The sequence below is a fragment of the Abramis brama genome, assembly GCF_963993115.1.
Source record: "Abramis brama genome assembly, chromosome: 3".
Classification (NCBI taxonomy): Eukaryota; Metazoa; Chordata; class Actinopteri; order Cypriniformes; family Leuciscidae; genus Abramis; species Abramis brama.
Window position 1 is genome coordinate 38,282,847 of NC_139965.1, and position 19,643 is coordinate 38,302,489.

Genomic DNA, 19,643 nt, shown 5'->3' on the forward strand with positions numbered 1-19,643 from the left:
TATTTGCGTGCTATTTCAAAAATTTAAACTAGTTTGTAACCGCAACGTTTTAGTCCGTGTGGTTAATGCAGAGTGGGCGGGCTATATGTGTCTACTGCACTGCATTTAAAGTAACAGTCAGGAAAACAAACGTCTGGATTCAACGTGCCATTCAGTCGAATGCATGTCCGACTGTACATTTAATTTGATCACGTTTACAGGTCTGGCCAGGAGAATAAGTAATCAAACGACGGTAAGTATCGGCACATGGCAGTTTGACATATTCGTCATCATGGACGTATAACAACAGTCCACTGGGTTAGCTGACTAAGCTCACATAGCTCACCGAGTAAACACACACACACATATAATGTAGATAACAACTCTGGGTCGGATTTGTATTCAGTAGGATTAGAGTCTAAGGTGTTTGCGATTCATTTATTGTCTGTTTTCCTGCATTGAATCACGTGACTTGGTTGTGTTTGTTATAGATGAAAAGACGGCCACATCATCAGGTCTGTGTAAGCATCGCTATGTGTAGCTGCTAATTAGATTTTCATATTTCTTTTCTTTCTTATTATCTTTCTAGATAAAAAAAAAAGAAGACGTTGTTTTTAAAAGCTCTGCAAAATCTAAGTGGTCTTCTTAATATGTAATATGGCGGTGTGATTTAAATATTAACGTGTAAGTTATGGGTCAGCCAATGGTTGAGAAATATTCATGGCTTTATTATAATTCGGAAAGTTAAATGTGAAGTATGAGTCAAGCAAGCAAGTCAATGAGTATTAGTTTTTGGTTTGTCATTTTATTCGCAGGTGAAAAGGCAGGTTTATATAACAATCATTGGAGTCACAAGTTATGTAAATAACAATATGAAGGCACATTGCTATAATTTGTACGTTACTTGGTCTTGTTTTCTGGACTGAAGAATTGTGTTCTTTTGTAGAATTGTTAGCAGTGATCCGGTATGGCTGAAGCTCATCAGGCTGTGGCCTTTCAATTCACCGTTGGCCCTGATGGCATTGACCTTCAGCTCAGTCATGAGGCTCTTCGGCAGGTCTACCTCTCTGGACTTCACTCCTGGAAGAAGAAATTCATTCGCTTTAAGGTACTAGGATTGTGTTTCTTACATGTTCTACCGCTGGAACTTTTGGCTACCTTTTCAAGACAATTTGGAGATTTAAAACTGTCTTGGAGAATATCGTTTTTCATTGTGGTCACAGAATGGGATTTTGAAAGGGGTGTACCCAGGGAGCGCACCAGGGTTCATGCTGGTGTTGACAGGGTACTTGGGAAGAGCGCATTACTTAAAAGTGGACCCTTCCTTAGGCCTGTTCGTCCAACTTGGCAAACATGTCCCGGTCAGGTATGTCTGTTTCGTTTGGGCTTTTTGTTACTCCACAACACAATAAAAAGTGCCTAAATTGCATTAGTGCATATTAGAGATTATTCTCAATCAGGCTCCTCTTATGCCTCTCTTTCTGCAGTAGGTACATGACTGCACAAAAGCAAATGTTAGTTGGTGGTGTCATGGTGGGCACGGGTCTGTGGATTGCTGTCATATTTTGCATGAGGACTGTCCTGAAGGGTCTGCTGTCCTGGCATGGCTGGATGTATGGTGCCCGTGGCAAAATGACCTGGAAACTTAAAATATGGCTTGTATGTATGACATTGAGGATTTTTTAATTTGTGTTAATTGTTTTCTGGAACACTTTATACTGATCCCTTCTTGGTTGTTTTAAACTCTGCCATTTGTTCTTTGATTTTGCAGGTGCTAGTGAAGATTTTTTCTGGCATGCAAACACCAATGCTAAACAGCTTCCAGACATCGCTCCCTAACTTACCTTTGCCATCTGTGAAGGACACCATGAGAAGAGTAATTATTCATCTTTTAAACAACCCGATCAAAACTGTTCTTCAGTTTAATATATTTATTTGAGATGATTTGTTCAGTTAAATGTCAGAGTCAGACTGGTAACCCAGGAATAGCTACTCTTCAATTAGTTTTTTCAATGTGGATTTTGATCACTTGTTTTCAGAGTTAACTTGCTCAGGTGATTATCTACTGATGTTGGAGGTAGGCCGCACAGCGTGGATGAAGTATTAACTTACTAAAATATGCACGCTGTTGAGAACGGTACTAGAAAAATAAACTAGCTTAGGTTTGATTTGAAATTCTAAACCATCATTTGTTGAGACTCATAAGGAACATGCTTGGATTTAAGTTAATACTAATCTTTTTGACTTCCCTGACAGTGACATATTGATTATAAGTGTGAATTTTAGCTGTGATTTCTTGTTTTCTTGAAATTTTGAACCTGTAGTATCTTGAATCAGTCCGACCACTGCTGAGCGATGAGGAACACCAAAGAATGCAGAGTCTTGCACTTGACTTTGAGAAGAACCTTGGACCAAAACTTCACTGGTACCTCAAACTGAAGTCTTGGTGGGCCACCAATTATGTAAGTATAACACATTACTCTACATATCAGTTACTTCTCAATGAAGAACTGCAGCAGCAGTTTAAGTTCTTGTATTATGTTGTGTTATATTTTCTCCTGTATATGTCGCAGGGATGCAAACTACTTGCCTTTTGGAAAAACATTTTTTGGGTCCACTGTGACAAATACTCCATGTGATTTGTGCATATCTGATTAGTTCATTCTAATTTACACACAAATATTTCCACAGTTTTTCAAAAAATATTGAGATTATGAGAAATTTTTGAACACCAAATCAGTATATTAGAACACTGAAGAAGAGTAATGATGATTAAGCATAGCGTCAGTTCTGGCAGGTCACGTTAGTCAAGCTCGCATCAGCTGACTCTCAGTTCTGGCAGGTCACGTTAGTCAAGCTTGCATCAGCTGACTCTCAGCTGATACACGTCTACCTATAGGAATATGACGCCTATCACTGTATTCATATATAAGCTCCTTCAGTATTAGCAGCAACTATCGTGTTTCTCAGGAGCTAATTACCCTCCTCCATCCCCAGCTCCTCCTCTTGTCCAGTCAGTATGGCATTCTGATTCCCCTTGAATCAGAATAAATTCTCGAATTATGCTGTACTTTAAAATCTTGAATTAATGATATCTGCAGTACATTCATTTTGGTTCTGTTCTGTTTATCCTAAGGGGGTATTGCTGCTCTCCCTGCTCTTATCCATGCTAGGCTGCATGGATGCGCAGGGAGTTCTTGCCCAGGACAGAACCATACCGCCAATCCTAACTGTATGCTAACTGTCAATCATATTTGACGATGGTGGTCCTGACAGAACTGAAAATTCAGCTTTGTCATCACGTTAATAAATTAACATTTTTATTATTTTAAAATAAATGTTTGCTATTTTAATGTTCTTTAAATTGTAATATTGAAAACATATTACTGTTTTACTGTGTTTTCGATCAAATAAATGAAGCCTTGATAAGCATAAGAGACTTCTTTCAAAAACATAACAAAACTTATCAACAAACAAACTTTTGAACGGTACTGTACATGATGGGGAAGGGGAAAATTCCTGCATAACTGAAATTACTCTGACTGTTTAACCTATTTCACCTCTGAGTTTGCATCGTTGTGTGTGTGTTTCAGGTCAGTGACTGGTGGGAAGAATATATCTACTTGAGAAGTCGTGGGCCAATCATGGTTAACAGCAACTACTATGTAATGGTAAATAGTACTTGCCAGCCTCACATTCATATTTAGCTACAAGGTGCAGTATAGTACCTAGATATATTATTATTGTCTGCTAGGCTCTGTTTACACCTGGTATTAAGTCACAAGTAAAGGAGAGATGCACATACATGTTTACACCTGGTATTTTAATCCATCTCTTTTGTCCACTTTCAACCACTTTTTTCCTGATTTCTTTGAGGGGAGGGTGTATGGGTGGGTAAATGTATGGTTTTTTTCAGATTATTCGATCTAATGGACAAAATAAGCATGCTCAATTTACATATGAATGCGTCCGGAGACGACAGAGAAACATATAGAGAGCAGCAGCTTTCATTTCTGCTCCAATAGCTGCAAGACCACGTCGGATCGGTAGTGTGTGTTAGAAATCAGGAATGGTGAGAAAACATTGTGCTTGGTTTGTTTTTCGTCTTCAAACCAAACTTGGGTCTTCAGCCGACAATGTTTAAATCCCACCTGGCTACTCGCTTCCCGTAATGTTTACGCATTAAGTTCGTAGACGGAGAGCGGGTGTTCTTTTGTGGCTGTTCAAATGTATTCGACCACATGAGTGTTTACACTACGAAAGCAATCCGGTCGAATGCGTTTTCGACCACCTCTGGAAGTGCAATCAAGCAAGCTCAAGACGTTTTAGACCCCTTTCACACCTGTATTTAGCGTTGTCTACTTGTGATCTGATCGAGCAAAACGGTGTAAACAGGGCCCTAGATAATCTTAGGTAATTTTTTTTTGTTTCATATCAATTTGATTATACCTGCATTCTTGGTATCTAAAACTCCTTGTTTCTTTATTTCCCTCTGAACAGGACTTTCTTTATGCCTTTCCCACACATCTACAAGCAGCAAGAGCCGGCAACATCATTCATGCAATCATGCTTTACAGGGGGAAGCTGGACCGTGCTCAAATCAAGCCGGTTAGACGATTAACCGTATTTTGTACCTCATCTTTACTGTAAACAAATCTTCTTTTTTTTTTTAATAAGTGAGTTTTGTTGAGTAAACGGGTAGATTAGCTTATTTACCGTTTTGCCCCATAATAAAGGTGGATAAAATTTGTTATAGTTTTAGACTTTCACAGCCATAGAACCAATAAGTAATAGCACTGTAATAACTTCTACCCTCTTGTCACAAATGATTGATTGCCCTAACTATTATTAGGCCTGTCGCTATGGATATTGATCTCTTTATTTAATGCAATAAATATTTCTATATTTCATGCCTCCTGATCATATGGTCATAATGGTGCAGCTTTTTGCACTATTGAACAGAGTTCCACTCTGTTCTGCCCAGTGGGAACGGCTATTTAATACATGCCGCATCCCAGGCCTGGAGAGTGGTAAGAATAGCCAGTCTGTGCACCATAGGCCAGCTTCTGTCTACTACGCTGGTCATGTGTCATCAGTTATTTTTGATTAGCAGAGTAATAGATATGTTATTGTATATGTTCATTGGCAGCTGGCAGTTTTTTCTTATGCACAATAATATAATGACTTTGTTTTGACAGGCTGGTGACACAGGACTGTGCTGCTTAAAATCCCTCTCCATTCCATTCCATTTTTTTAATTCTTTATTTTTTTAAACTAGGACACTAGTTAGTCTTCATTGCGTACTAATGATTGCATAGTTCTCTCTCTGGTCCTCCCAACAGTGATTTATGGCCATTCTCTCTGCTTCACAGCTTATGCTTCAAAACACCATCCCCATGTGCTCATCCCAGTATGAGCGCATGTTCAACACCAGTCGCATCCCAGGCATAGAAACAGGTACTGAACACTGACACAGTTGTCTTTGAGGCAAATTCATGTTATAGGCCAAAGTTCTCCCAAACCTGCTTTCCATTGTGCACACAATTAAATCTGCTACTGGGAAAGATAACAAGCTTATGATAACAAGCTTATGAATGCTGATGGAAATACTCCAAAGGTGTGGATTGGTTGTTTTGTAAATATATTATTGTTGCCTTATATTTTAGGTTACTAGTGCCCCTTTATTTCAAGAAACTGTCACAAAAAATTCCCTTAGAAATTCAATAATGCATTGCTTTTTCGTCAAAGATCCCTGTTCAACTTCATCTGAATGTTGTAACACTGTGTGTACATTGTAACAAGTGCGTATTGTACTATTAACTAAGAAATCAGTTGGACATTAGATGCAGGTCCTGATCTAATACCCATCCTCATTCCTACACTGTTGCTTTGGATAGAAGACCATTCTGATATGTGTAATTTCTTGATTTTACATTGACATTTACATTTATTCATTTAGCAGACGCTTTTGTCCAAAGCGACTTACAAATTGGGACTAAATTAAGCGAGTCATCGTGAAGAGGCAAAAACAACGCAAGAAGTGCTCAAAATACGAAGTCCAGGCATTATTCAGAGTAGCATAAGCCCGATAAGCGAGAATTTACAGGAAAAGGAAAAGGAAAATTCTCTTTTTTTTTTTTCTTTTTTTTTTTTATTAGGTTAAGTGCTCACGGAAGAGATGAGTTTTCAGCTCTTTTTTGAATGTTGTCAGGGATTCTGCATTCCGGATGCGGGTGGGGAGAGCGTTCCACCAGCATGGAACTGAATGAGAATGTTCTGGAAAGCGATTTTTTTGGCTCTCTGTGATGGAACCACGAGACGTCGCTCGTTGGCCGATCGTAGGCTTCTGGTAGGGGTGTAGGCTCGTAGGAGGGAGCTGAGCCTGTGACAGATCTGTAAGCAAGCGTCAATGCCTTGAACTTGATGCGAGCAGCGAGAGGTAGCCAGTGCAGTGAGATGAACAAAGGAGTGACGTGGGCCCTCTTGGGCTCGTTGAAGACAAGACGAGCTGCAGCATTCTGAATCATTTGTAGAGGTTTAGTTGCACATGATGGAAGTCCAGCCAGAAGAGCATTGCAGTAGTCAAGCCTAGTAATGACCAGGGCCTGGACGAGAAGTTGTGTTGCATGCTGATTTTAAAAAATATTCTCCTATTCTAGTTTAATAGACATAGAGAGACAGTTCATAAGTGGTTTATAAGAGACGCATAAGTCGTTTGTAGGTTTTCTCAGAGAAAAAAAAAGTATAAATGGACAGGACTATTTGTTTGACTGACAAATGGCAGACGTGTTTAGGAAACCGATTTTGATTTCTGGCTCTAGTGGTGCAAGAAATTACACACTTCACCTTTAACTTTCACCTTAGTTCTCCCTTGATAATTTGCACCGGTGGTGGTGGTGGTTGTTGTTGTTGTTGTTGTTGTTGTTGTTGTTGTTGTTGTTGTTGTTGTTGTTGTTGTTGTTGTTGTTGTTGTTGTTGTTGTTGTTGTTTATAAACACTACTGTTCAAAAGTTTGGAGTTGGTAAGTTTTTAAAAAAAAAATATTTAATTTAATTTAATTTTAATATTAAAATGTAATATTTGTGAAATTTAAAATAACTGTTTTCTATTTTGATATATTTTAAAATGTAATTTATTCCTGTGATGGCAAAGCTGAATTTTCAGCATCATTACTCCAGTCTTCAGTCACATGATCCTTCAGAAATCATTCTATTATGATGATTTGCTGCTCAAGAAACATTTCTTATTATTATCAATGTTGAAAAGAGTTGCTGATTCATATCTTTGTGGAAAATCTGTCTCTACTGTCACTTTTCTCTAATACATAAAATAAGTAAGCTTGACCAGATTTCTTGTGGGGAGTAGAATTCATTGACGGTAGTTGTAGTGTAGCGCAGTTCTTCAGCAGCGATGTTAGCGTGTCAGCCTTCAAAGAATCTTAACCCAAAGTTTTGTTTACTGTCACTAAATAGTGAACAAACTCCATCGCACACCTGCAAGTGATAGGTGCGTAGGATAATAAGACCAGGTAGGTCGTTTCAACAGATAAGGAACTCCCGCACACTATCTTAACTTGCAATTTAAAATAAATTTTTATTAACACACAGCGTTTCGGTCACACGACCTTCATCAGGAGTATACAAATGTTAAAATTCATCTCTTTTAAGATAAACACATGACCAATTAACAGAGCTCCTTATTTAATGTAATGTTATAGTGATGTAATTGTTTTGAATGACGTGTTGTTTCTACTATGTATTCATAATGAGTTTGAGTGGCTATGGAGCCTGACTGATTGTTGTAACTGTTTAGAATTACAATTTGATGCTGTTTGATGATGACGTGTTGATTATGTGTTTTAGATGATCTTGTTAACCTACAGGGGGATCTTTATTGATTGTTGTAACTATCATAATTTGTAACTGTTTATGATGTGATGCTAATTTTGTACTCCCAATGAGCTTAATTGTTTACAGAGTTGAATTGTTTATGGAGCTCTGTTAATTGGTCATGTGTTTATCTTAAAAGAGATGAATTTGAACATTTGTATACTCCTGATGAAGGTCGTGTGACCGAAACGTTGTGTGTTAATAAAAATTAATTTTAAATTGCAAGTTAAGATAGTGTGCGGGAGTTCCTTATCTACTGTCACTAAATAAAAATATTAATTAAAAAAATTCTTACTGACTCCAAACATTTAAACCATTTTGTTTATATATACATTTTTATTTTATAATCATAATAACGTTGTAAATATGTATTGTAAATTGACCTTCTTTCTTTCTGTAGACTCCGTTCAGCATATGTCTGACAGCAGGCATATTGTGGTGTATCATCGGGGCCGTTACTTTAAAGTATGGATGTTTTATGATGGGCGGTTACTGTTGCCACGGGAGATAGAGCAACAGATGGAGAGGATCCTGGCTGACACGTCAGAGCCACAGCCTGGAGAGGAAACCCTCGCCGCCCTCACCGCAGGGGACAGGTATTCACTACACACCCAACAGCAGGAGTCGCTACCGTTTTCCTGTCTTTCATTTGTTTGATCTCTTGTAACCGCTTTAAAGTTTAAGTGGGCTGTCAGTTTGAAATTAGATACTTTAGTTACTAATTACTCCTTCCTCTCTTTTTTTTTTTTACTTATTATTTGTCACTAGTTTTTAGCAAACAGTCTAAACCATTTTAGATGAAGTAAAAGCTTGCTTTCTGTATCTGTGACTGTGTCAGAGTGCCTTGGGCATGTGCCCGTAATGCCTACCTCAGACACGGCAAGAACAAGAAGTCTCTGGATGCTGTTGAGAAGGCTGCTTTCTTTGTTACACTGGATGACACAGAGCAGCGCTATGATCCAGAAAACCCTGTAGAGTCCTTGGACCGTTACGCTAAATCGCTGCTCCATGGGAAGTGTTATGACAGGTGAGAAAGAAACCATAGCATGTGTTAAGAGAGACCATCTCCTTCCATGCCCCTTTGAAAAGGTTGTTGTGAGTCTTGTTACATTTCTCTATGTTTGGCTGGCTCGCCAATGTATTAGATTTCTCTAATACATAAAATAAGTAAGCTTGATCAGATTTCTTGTGGGGAGTAGAATTTATTGAAGGTAGTTGTAGTGTAGTACAGTTCTTCAGCAGCGATGTTAGCGTGTCGGCCTTCAAAGAATCTTAACCCAAAGTTTTTTCTGTGGGACACACCTTTATACATGAGGTAAGAAGGGCTGCATACAATAGAAACCTGTTAGGACCTCCCACAGGAGATCGATCGACCCTGCAATCTACTCTAAGCAATTATGTTGTTTCTTTATCATTCACACCCATCAGTTTCTTTGGACCATACCTCTATATTGGCCATTTAGTTCACACTTTTACAGACACAGATAGAGTTGATTGCATCTGAGGCAAAGCCACAATCTAAATGCATCTGACTAAAGATGACTGAAAATGAAAACAATCTTTCTTTCTCTAGGAACCAGTACTGTACCTCTAAGTAGCTTTTATATAATGTGTAAATTTTAATGGTCATCTTCCCTTAGGTGGTTTGATAAGTCCATCAACTTTGTTGTCTTCAAAAATGGAACAGTAGGCCTTAATGCAGAACACAGTTGGGCTGATGCTCCAATCGTTGGCCACCTCTGGGAGGTACATCCGCACACACACACGGACTACTTTTTTGGTTTACTACTGTCTGTGAGTCAGTCAGTCAGAAATTATTACTTTTATTCAGCAAGGATGCATTAAATTGATTGTTTTCTTTTTATATAATGTAACCAGGAATTCTGCCTCAAATAAATGCTGTTATTTTGGACTTTCAAACTATTCTGAAAAAAAGTATCATGGTTTTCACAAAAATATTAAGCAGCAACTATTTTTTAACATTAATAAGAAATGTTTCTTGATTGCCAAATCAGCATATTAGAATGATTTCTGAAGGATCATGTGACATAGAAAACTGGAGTAATGATGCTGAAAATACAGCTTTGCCATCACAGGAATAAATAACATTTGAAAAAGTATTAATGAAGTATATTTCACAATATTACTATTTTTATAGCTAAGGAGCATAAGAGACTCTTTAAAAAAAGTTAGAAATTCTTACCGAACCAAATACTTTTGAATGGTAGTGTACATCAGTTGTGTTTCACTTCTAATTCCTATTTATCATGCATGAAATTATATATGTCTGCTTCTAATGTAAACCTTGATGATATTTTTCATGAAGCATGCACTCTCGATGGACCCTGTTAAGCTGGGCTACACAAAAGATGGCCACTGTAAAGGAGAATCTCACCCTAATCTGCCTGGACCTCAAAGACTCCAGTGGAATATCCCATCTGAGGTCTGTGTATGATACACTTCATAGTAAAAACACCGATAACTCTTTCTTCACATCTTGCTTGAATGGATATGATGGAGCCAAGCTATTCACTTGTTTGATATTCTGTCTCTTGTGCTTCGTATTTCATGGCAGTGCCAAACTATGATTGCCAACTCGCTGTCTGTAGCCACGGCTTTGGCTGATGATGTGGACTCTCACATCATCCCCTTTAGTGATTTTGGAAAGGGCCTGATCAAGCAGTGCAAGACCAGTCCAGATGCCTTCATCCAGCTCGCACTGCAGCTGGCCCATTATAGGGTGAACTGTCCTATCAGTGAACTTCTGAAGTATAAAAAGTTGTAGCAAGATATGCCTGCTTATTGCTCATTTGAAAATGTGAAATGTGATGTCAATGTTTTTTCATTGTACAGGAAAAACGAAAATTCTGCTTGACTTATGAGGCATCCATGACACGTTTATTCAGAGAAGGCCGTACAGAAACTGTGCGCTCATGCACCGTGGAGTCCTGTGCTTTTGTCCATGCCATGACCAACAATGAGACGGTACCATGTCAAAAATACCCCTTAAAACCCATTGGGATGTGGGGTGCACTATACCAGTGCAGATATTGGAAATAGGGCAACACAATAATACTTTTTTTTTTTTTTTTTTTTTTCTCTTGTATTTTTTAGAGAGAAGAGAAACTTCGTTTACTGATCCAGGCCTCTGAGAAACACCAGCAGATGTACAGAATGGCAATGACTGGTCATGGCATTGACCGCCATCTCTTTTGCCTCTACGTAGTGTCTAAGTACCTTGGACAGGACTCCCCTTTCCTTCAAGAGGTGTGTTACAGCATTTAAGTGATTCAGAAAATAAAAAGTACGAATATAAGAAATTAAAAAGTACATGCACTACACTATCATTAAAAAGTTGACACTTTTATCAGCAAGGATGCATTAAATTGTAAACAAAGTAATAAAGTGACAGTAAATACTTTTACATAAAAATACATTCAAATAAATGCTGTTCTTTTGAACTTTGTATTCATCAAAGAATCCTGAAAAAAAGTTCCCCAAAATATTAAGCAGCACAACTGTTTTCAACATTGATGATAATAAGCAGCAAATCAGCATATTAGAATGATTTCTAAAGGATCATGTGACGCTGAAGACTGGATTAATGGCTGCTGAAATTTTTTGAAAACTTTGCCATCACAGGAATAAATTGCATTTTAAAATGTATTAAAGGTGCAGTAAGCGATTTCTGAGAAACACTTGATATTTGAAATCAACTCAAACAAACACACTCCTCCCTTCATTGCTCCGCCCCCAAAATGCACGAATGCGCAGTGCAAAAGTGGATATCTCTTTATCCTAGCAGAAGCGAAGCAAAATAATGCTTGCTGAAAAATAAAGCGAAGATGACGAACAAACGACAAGGAAGAACCAAAAAATGAACATACAGTACACAAAGAGTATATACAAGCAAGAGTTCATTGTTAGTCGCCAGCAGCACTCCAGCTCCAGATTAGGGATGTGACGGTGAGGACATATTCCACCGGATAATCGATGTGTGACAACACCGGTATCACTTGGGGGGATGGGAGACGTTGGAGTTTTTTCCTCTTTTTCCACCTCGCCTGTGGTGCATGTCCACTGGTGCAGAGCAGAGCAAGCGTTTCCAATGAATTCCTCAACCTCCATAGGAATGAACTAAAAAGGCTCGCTCTGCTCTGCGCCAGTGGACATGCACCGTTATGAATGCCCAATTGTCGCCAATTCGGGAGCGGCAATTTCTTGAATGGTTGGTTGGTTGGTTGGTTCATTATTATTCTTAATGAAAAACACAACAACAAAACAGTACAATGACAAACTCATTGTTTTTACATTTCGCTTTGAAAACAAATATTTCGCCATCATCTTGTCAGTCAAGAGTGAGGCGTAATGGGCGAAGTGAGGTGAAATCTGACTCCTGCTGCTGATCTGTGCTGTGACTCTTGTTCGGCTCACAAGTCACGCTGAAATGAGCAGATGCCTTGAGTTTTTAATTGTAGTGTCTGTTCTCTAACTGAACTAAATGATTTTCATTACTATAAAAAATCAAAACGACGGTGGGGGGCGGTGCCGCGGTCAGCAAGTGATGTAACCAGTGTAGCGGCTGAACACTGGTAACATCCAATAATAGCACCAAGCCTACTCCAGACAAACAATGATGCTCATGATGTTATAATGTTACTATAGCTAACATTACAACAACAGCATATCTTGGTTCTGTGAAACAGCAAAACTAACATTACTCGCATATGGTGCAGAAACAACAGACACTCTCTAATAACTACAGTGCTAGAAAGCTTTTCTAATACTAATGCGGGTCCTAAAGCTTCTGCCTGATCATAACCCTTCTTTTTCCAGTGATCTTCCTCTGACCATTTCTCTTTTGTAATGGGAGTCCCTCTCAGCTATCTCTCTTTCTACAGTCTTTCTTCAAATGTCCTGCTGGCTCACTCTCTCTCCTCCCCCATCATGAGTGGACACGCCCCCTACTGTTGATTGGCTACAAGTGTGTTGTGGTGCTCGGTCCGATCCACTTTCAACAGCGTTTCTCAGAAATCGCTTACTGCACCTTTAAAATAGAAAACAGTTCTTTTAAATTGTAATAATATTATAATAATATTAAAATGTAAATAATATAATCAGGGTTTTTCCTGCATGGAGAATTACAAGGCGAGAATTACTCGACATTAACGCTTGTCCGGGACACGGAAAAATGGAAAAAACATAAAAAAATAAAAAAACTAGGGAATCACCGAAAACGCGAGGATGATTCCGATTTTATTTTATTTAATATAAGTGGCGATTTGATAGCCTAGTTGATGATAATGTATAGGCCTAATTAATGTACTGATGGTAACAAAGTTGCACCGAACGGACAACATGTCGGTGGTGTCCTACATAAATCGCCAGGGTGGGCTCAGGTCACGCAACCTGCACACCATGGCCGAACGCCTCCTCCTTTGGACTCAGCACAATCTGTGCTCGCTAAGGGCAGCACATGTGCCAGGCATTCTGAATCCCGGATATGCTATCCAGAGACAAAGTTTCCCCAGGGGACTGGTCTCTTCACCCAAAAACGGTTCAGTCGCTATGGAGCATCTTCGGCAAGGCAGAGATCAACCTCTTCGCCTCAGAAGACAATGCTCATTGCCCAATATTTTTCTCCAAGACCAGCTATATGCCTTCCCACCGGTCACGATGTTACCTCAGGTCATCAAATGGATCAGGGAAAGCAGGTGCACAGTGCTTTTAATAGCCCCTCTTTGGAGGAACCAATTATGGTTCCCCGACTTAATTCAGCTGCTGGATATGGCCGATACTGCCGAGGAGAGACCTCCTCACGCAGGCGAAGGGGACGATCTGGCATCCCCGTCCAGACCTGTGGGCCCTTCATGTGTGGCCCATCAATGGTTACCCGGGAACCTCTCTGGAGAGGTGCTGAACACCATTTCTGAGGCAAGAGCGCCTTCAACTAGGCGGCTTTATGCCCAGAAATGGGCGGTGTTCTCCAGCTGGTGCACAGCACGGAGCTGGGACCCATATTCATGTGAAGTGGCAGTAGTGCTATCTTTTCTCCAAGAGCTTTTGGACGCGGGTCGCTCCCCGTCCACGCTCAAGGTTTATGTGGCGGCCATAGCAGTGTTCCACGCTCATGTGGCCGGACAGTCACTGGGGAGAACCGACCTAGTCGTGCGCTTTCAACCCTCCTCGAACCCCATCGTTTCCTATATGGGACCTTTCCACGGTCTTAGAGGCCATGAAAGGTACTCCGTTTGAGCCGTTGCAGTCCGTGAGCCTGAAACGCGTCTTGCTTAAGACTGCTCTCCTCCTTGCACTGGCTTCAGTCAAGCGAGTTGGAGATCTGCACGCGCTCTCAGTGAGTGCTTCCTGCCTTGAGTTTGGGCCTAACGACTCCAGAGGTGTCCTTAAACCAAGGCATGGGTATGCACCTAAAGTGCTCTCCACTCTGTTCAGAGCACAGGTCATTTCGCTATCTACCCCCGGACCCCCCTAAAGGTACTGAGCTCCACCCACAAAAATACTGTGGGAAACACAGTGTATGATGGTCTACGAAAAATATACATTTAATTATCTTATTATTAAAATACATGATCAGGATTTTACCACCTCCGCCTCATTTTGAGCCAGGAAAAACCCTGATAATATAATATAATATAATATAATATAATATAATATAATATAATATAATATAATATAATATAATATAATATAATATTACTGCTAAAAGTAAAGTAAACGGAGCTTTGGTGAGCATTAGACCTCTTTTAAAAACATTTTACGGACCCCACACTTTTGAACAGTAGTGTATATATTAGAATATTATTTAAAAAATGTCTAATGAGAATTAAGTGTCCTGATGACCCTCATGTTTCGTGATAAATTAATGATAAAAGACATTTCTGCCTTTAAAGACAAGTAGCTGATATTCTTTAACAAAATTCAATGCAACTGAATGCAAAATGTCCGACTTCCTGTCCCTGCAGGTGCTGTCAGAGCCTTGGAAACTCTCCACCAGTCAGACTCCCCTACAGCAGGTGGAGCTGTTTGACCTGGTGAGACACCCAGAGTATGTAACCAGTGGGGGAGGCTTTGGACCGGTGAGTCTTTCACAAATTACATAATCTGGTAATCTTAAAATGCTTAGTGAAAGATCAGATTTAACTTTTTTTTTTTTTTTTTTTTTTTTTTTTTTTTTTGTCTGTGGTAGGTTGCAGATGATGGTTATGGTGTGGCCTATGTGATTATTGGAGAAAAACTCATCAATTTCCACATCTCTTCCAAGCGTTCTAGTCTAGAGACCGTGAGTACACACATAATCTAAGGAATCAGTCACAATACACAAAGTGCTGGACTAACCAGTGAACCAATCTCATTAGACACCATCTTCAATGTTAAGTAATTCTGAAATGCCTTAGCCATTTGCCTCCCAAAACTATCTTGCATATCAGGCATCTGCCTCAGAAGGCAAGATAACATGAAGTCTGTTACTGCGTTTCGTCTCTGAGGCGCGAGTAATTTATGTATAAAAAAGAGCCACAGTGGCTTCCCTGGATGCAGCAACCTCTAATTTTATTATTGATACTTTGTGCCAGGTTCCAAGGAAGTGACCATTTGAACTTTTGAACAGATAGGATACATGGCTAACCTTGTTTTTGATTAATTGGTGTTTTCTCTCATAGTTTTTTGTATTTTCTCCCATCTTTCTTCAGGACTCTCATCGCTTTGGAAACAATATCAGACAAGCAATGCTTGATATGCTGGATCTGTTTCAGCTTGACAAAAGAGACCCAAAGTAATTTGACTGGTGAAAGGATTGTGCTTTTAATGACTAACCTTAATTAATTAAGAGAAGCGTGAATATATATATATATATATATATTTTTTTTTTGCTTTACTTGTGTTGTCCTGTTTGTTTGCATGTGTCTATGAGATGCAGCATATGAAGGAGAGAATTAGGGAGGCAGTGTGAGAATCTCATTCTGTTGTTATATGTGCTGGTGCCTTAACGTGTCTTAACTGAACAGTTCAGTGCAGGTGATCTAAAGTTAAACTGCATTTCTTTACCAGGATGTGCTTTCACTTTTCACTCGCAGTATACTTTACTGAGATGTACAAATTCTTAGACCGACACTTCAATAGATGATATTCTGTTGACTAGATTTTTAGGGGCATAGTAATTTGCTTGGCTAATTAGCAAATCGCTGCTCTTTATTTTTGCCTTTGCATTGCATTCTTATATTTGCAGTTTTTCAGCTTCAATATTAAGTAATGAATAGAAAGATGAGATTAAGCAGATGATAGGTTTCTGAATACCCCATGTGTGCACTCATTTATAATGGATTTTGCTTTGACCAGGGATTTTGACCAGCCTGTTTTTATTGGTTGGTGTCGTGTTGATTCAGCATTGAACGGTCTGTTTTATTTGGTTAATTCTGATCAGAGGCTGGAAAAATTTAATTTCTGGAAAAAAATCTCATGTATTCCAAAACATTTTATTCAGTTATTTATTCAGAATAAGCATTAAACAACAACAACAAAAAAACATTATTCACAGTTCTTCATGTCTAGTAGTCTGTAATAAAATAGTATTGCCTTTTTTTCCCTGACAAGATTATTCTCAGAACTTTAATGTCGGAGCACAAAACAGCTTTTCTCAATTTTCTCTTTTCCATGGATATATTCACTGAATGCTTAACTGTGGTGTTTTATATAGGCCAGAGTCCAGTCATTGACCTATTAAAGGCATCTCTTCTAAGTAGGCTGCATAAATTGAACTGTGTTCCTGTTTAAACTGTTTGACATTGATCTACAACATACAGAGAAATGTGGTTGAGCCTTTATCTTTCCTGTAAATAAGTCGGTAAAACTTTAGAACCATATCTCCTAATAACTCCATATATTGTCAAGTCACATTTATTTATATAGCGCTTTTTACAATATAAATTGTTTCAAAGCAGCTTTTCAGAGATAACAGGAAAATAATGCAACAAAGTTTGTTTCCAGAAGAAAATAGCGTCACAGTCTAGCTTAAGTTCAGTGATGTTTCATTTTTGTTGTAGAAAAGTTAATAATTTAGTTCATTTATATTTATATTTTTATATAGCCGCTCTGGAGAAAACCGTGATGTCATCGTCCAGCTCAGTTCAGTTCTCATATAATGGTGTTAATACAGGCAGATCAATATTATTGTTGAATATTAAATTAAATGTTAAATTTAATGTCCCCAACTAAGCAAGCCAAAAGCCAATGACAACATAGGTGAAAAAGGCGACAAAGGCGACAGTGGCAAAAAAAATAAAAATAAACTCAATCAGGTGGCAGAATGGAGAAAAAATCCTTGGGAGAAATCAGGCTTTGTATATTGTATACAATATTGTATACTAAAACTACCCATTTAATTGTTCAGCCTCACTTTATATTTGGTGTTTTTTATCACTGTGTGCTTGCATCAAAAAAACAAAAAAACAAACCCTATTTGTTAGGTACAACGTACTTGTTTATGTTGGATTGCAAAAAAGGTTTGTTGGTGCTATTTTGGTCTAATACAGATAAGGTTAGGGACAGGTTTGGTGGTACGGGTAGGTTTAAGGGTGGCTTAAGATGTAAGAGTGGGGTCAACAGTGTAAATATAGATGTATGTAATTACTTGCAGGTGTTTTTATGTGAATGTAAGTACAATGTAAAACATGCATGTACACAATAAGTTCATTATATCACATTATTAATTTAAATATTAGTAGTTAAAGATTCTTAATATAAAGTAGATCCAATTGTTTAATTTAAAAGTGCACAAAGTGTAAATATGAAGCAGCACAATGGTTTTCAACATTATTAATAATAATAATAATAATAATAATAATAATTGTTTTATTATAAGTAAATCAGCATACTAGAATGATGTGACAATGAAGTCTGGAGTAATGACTGCTGAAAATTCAGCTTTACCAACAAAGGAATAAATTACATTTAAAAAATATATTCAAATAGAAACCAGCTATTTTAAATTGCAATAATATTTCACAATATTACTATTTTTACTATATTTTTGATCGAATAAATGTAGCCTTGGTCAGCATAATAGAATATTTTGAAAAACATAAAAAATTGTTTTGGTTACTAGCGTAACCTCAGTTCCCTGAGATAACCGGAAGGAGCATTGCGTCATTTACTAACGCGTATGGGGAAAACTCTGTTTTTCTCTGAATACTGAAGCCTGATTGGTTCATGTCTGTGCTCCTGCACAGACAAATGGCATTTCAGCCCACCAAAGTGGGCGGGGCTGTCTGCCTATTCAAGTCACGCTGATTGCTATTTTAGTCAGAATGTTTTCGACTGAGGAGCAGTAGCGTCGACTCGTGTGCAAGTGTAGTAGCACAGCATGCTACACAATGCTAGTTCCTGTTATCTCAGGGATCCGAGTTACGTCATGCTGTCCGATCGAACCTGGACATGGTGCCCCCTGAGTTCTGACTGGAACTCCTTGCAGGCCAGAGGCACTGCCATCTTTTCCAGGCATTTGATGTGCCAGTTCATCATTGGCTGCGTCCAGGAGCTGAAAGCTGGTCTGCCGTCGCATAGGGCGCCTCAACCCATCTTGGAGGCGTCCGTCATGACTACTTTCCTTCTGGAAACTGCAGCCATGAGGTCCAGTAGCATCTTAAATGTTTTTAGGGGAAGGATGTCCCTGATTCTGAATGACCGCACTAACCCCTGATTCTTCAGACAACACTCCTGCGAAATCCAGGCCTGCATTTTGTCCGAGTTGAAGACTGCCCCCAGGAATGAGATTTGTTGGGTGAGGGACAGATGGTGAGCTTTTGCTTAATGAAGAGGAGAAATGCTCTTTTTGTGAGTTTTTATTTATTTATTTGATTCGCTATAACAGCAGAAGGGAATCTGGGCATGCATACCACTGGTGGGGCAGACCCAGTATTTACAACAAATACAGTGCTTCTAATTCCCAGAAATAAACCGGGAGTAGGGAGGTGAACACGTGGTCACTCTGAGAGTGGTCTGGCCTTGACGGGTATTAGCCTCCTCTTCTTTGTGCACAACACATCAGGGCTGTTTGGGCTGCTGCTCAGGGTCCAGCACTAACTTAGGTGCCTGGGAAATGGGTAAACCTAACACTAGCGATTAGCGGGGTGGAAGCGCTGCTTCACCTTGGGTTCTATCTTGGGCTGGGGCTGAGCAGGCGTGGACACTGGCTTCGTGTGCTGCTGAGTTGACGAAGGCTTAGGGTGACTAGAAGCAGCAGAACTGGCCCACTTTGGAAGGAAGTGGTGCATCACCTGCAACGACTTCTGGGCCATTGTAAATCGCTTAGCAAAGCCATCCACTGCAGAACCGAACAGTCTCAAGGGGGAGACCTTGGAGTCAAGGAGAGCTGTTTTGTTGGTGTCCTTGATCTCTCTTAAATTAAGCCAAAGGTGGTGCTCGAGGACCACCAAATTGGCCACTTGGGCTGTGAACTAAGTGGCGGGAGGGGCAAGGTCGGTCACGCAACGCAGCTCCTTGGAGGCCGCTTGGTCAGGTCCAGACTTGTCCATGGCACGGAGGAGTTTGACCTGGTAGACCTGAAGGACCCCCATTGTATACAGGGCAGATCCAGCTTGACCATTTGTGGTGTAAGCTCTGGCCCCAAGTGCTTATGTGGTCCTGCACGGCTTGGAGGGATGAGCTGCTTTGGTCTTCCAGCCGAGGGCCGTGGGCAGGCAGAGATGAGTGGTTACGGCCTCTTCCAACGTGGGAAGCTTAGTGTACCCCTTTCTCTCT

The 19,643-nt window shown here is 39.5% G+C and overlaps 1 protein-coding gene across 2 annotated transcripts; it reads left to right on the top strand.

Annotated features, from left to right (window-relative positions):
• The first annotated feature begins 91 nt into the window (after positions 1 to 91).
• cpt1aa (carnitine palmitoyltransferase 1Aa (liver)) lies at positions 92 to 16,627 on the top strand. 2 transcript variants are annotated; one of them, XM_084108504.1, is made up of 19 exons: positions 92 to 232; positions 926 to 1,087; positions 1,203 to 1,345; positions 1,467 to 1,638; positions 1,751 to 1,855; positions 2,304 to 2,441; positions 3,573 to 3,650; positions 4,480 to 4,587; positions 5,352 to 5,436; positions 8,269 to 8,464; positions 8,707 to 8,895; positions 9,509 to 9,614; positions 10,195 to 10,311; positions 10,444 to 10,608; positions 10,722 to 10,853; positions 10,983 to 11,135; positions 14,852 to 14,965; positions 15,076 to 15,168; positions 15,578 to 16,627. In XM_084108504.1, exons 2-19 carry the CDS (start codon positions 947 to 949, stop codon positions 15,662 to 15,664), a joined length of 2,322 nt encoding a protein of 773 aa, XP_083964630.1. In that variant the 5' UTR covers positions 92 to 232; positions 926 to 946; the 3' UTR covers positions 15,665 to 16,627. The 2 variants fall into 2 exon arrangements, with proteins under 2 accessions (XP_083964630.1, XP_083964631.1); XM_084108505.1 differs by lacking the exon at positions 92 to 232 and adding an exon at positions 357 to 494.
• The last annotated feature ends 3,016 nt before the right edge of the window (positions 16,628 to 19,643 follow it).

Bases quoted from the DNA above. Each gene is read 5' to 3' on its own strand.
- cpt1aa (XM_084108504.1), top strand. From the start codon at position 947: ATGGCTGAAGCTCATCAGGCTGTGGCCTTTCAATTCACCGTTGGCCCT. The intron at 1,856-2,303 runs GTAATTATTCAT...TTGAACCTGTAG, and splicing joins TGAAGGACACCATGAGAAGA to TATCTTGAATCAGTCCGACC. The intron at 14,966-15,075 runs GTGAGTCTTTCA...TGTCTGTGGTAG, and splicing joins GTGGGGGAGGCTTTGGACCG to GTTGCAGATGATGGTTATGG.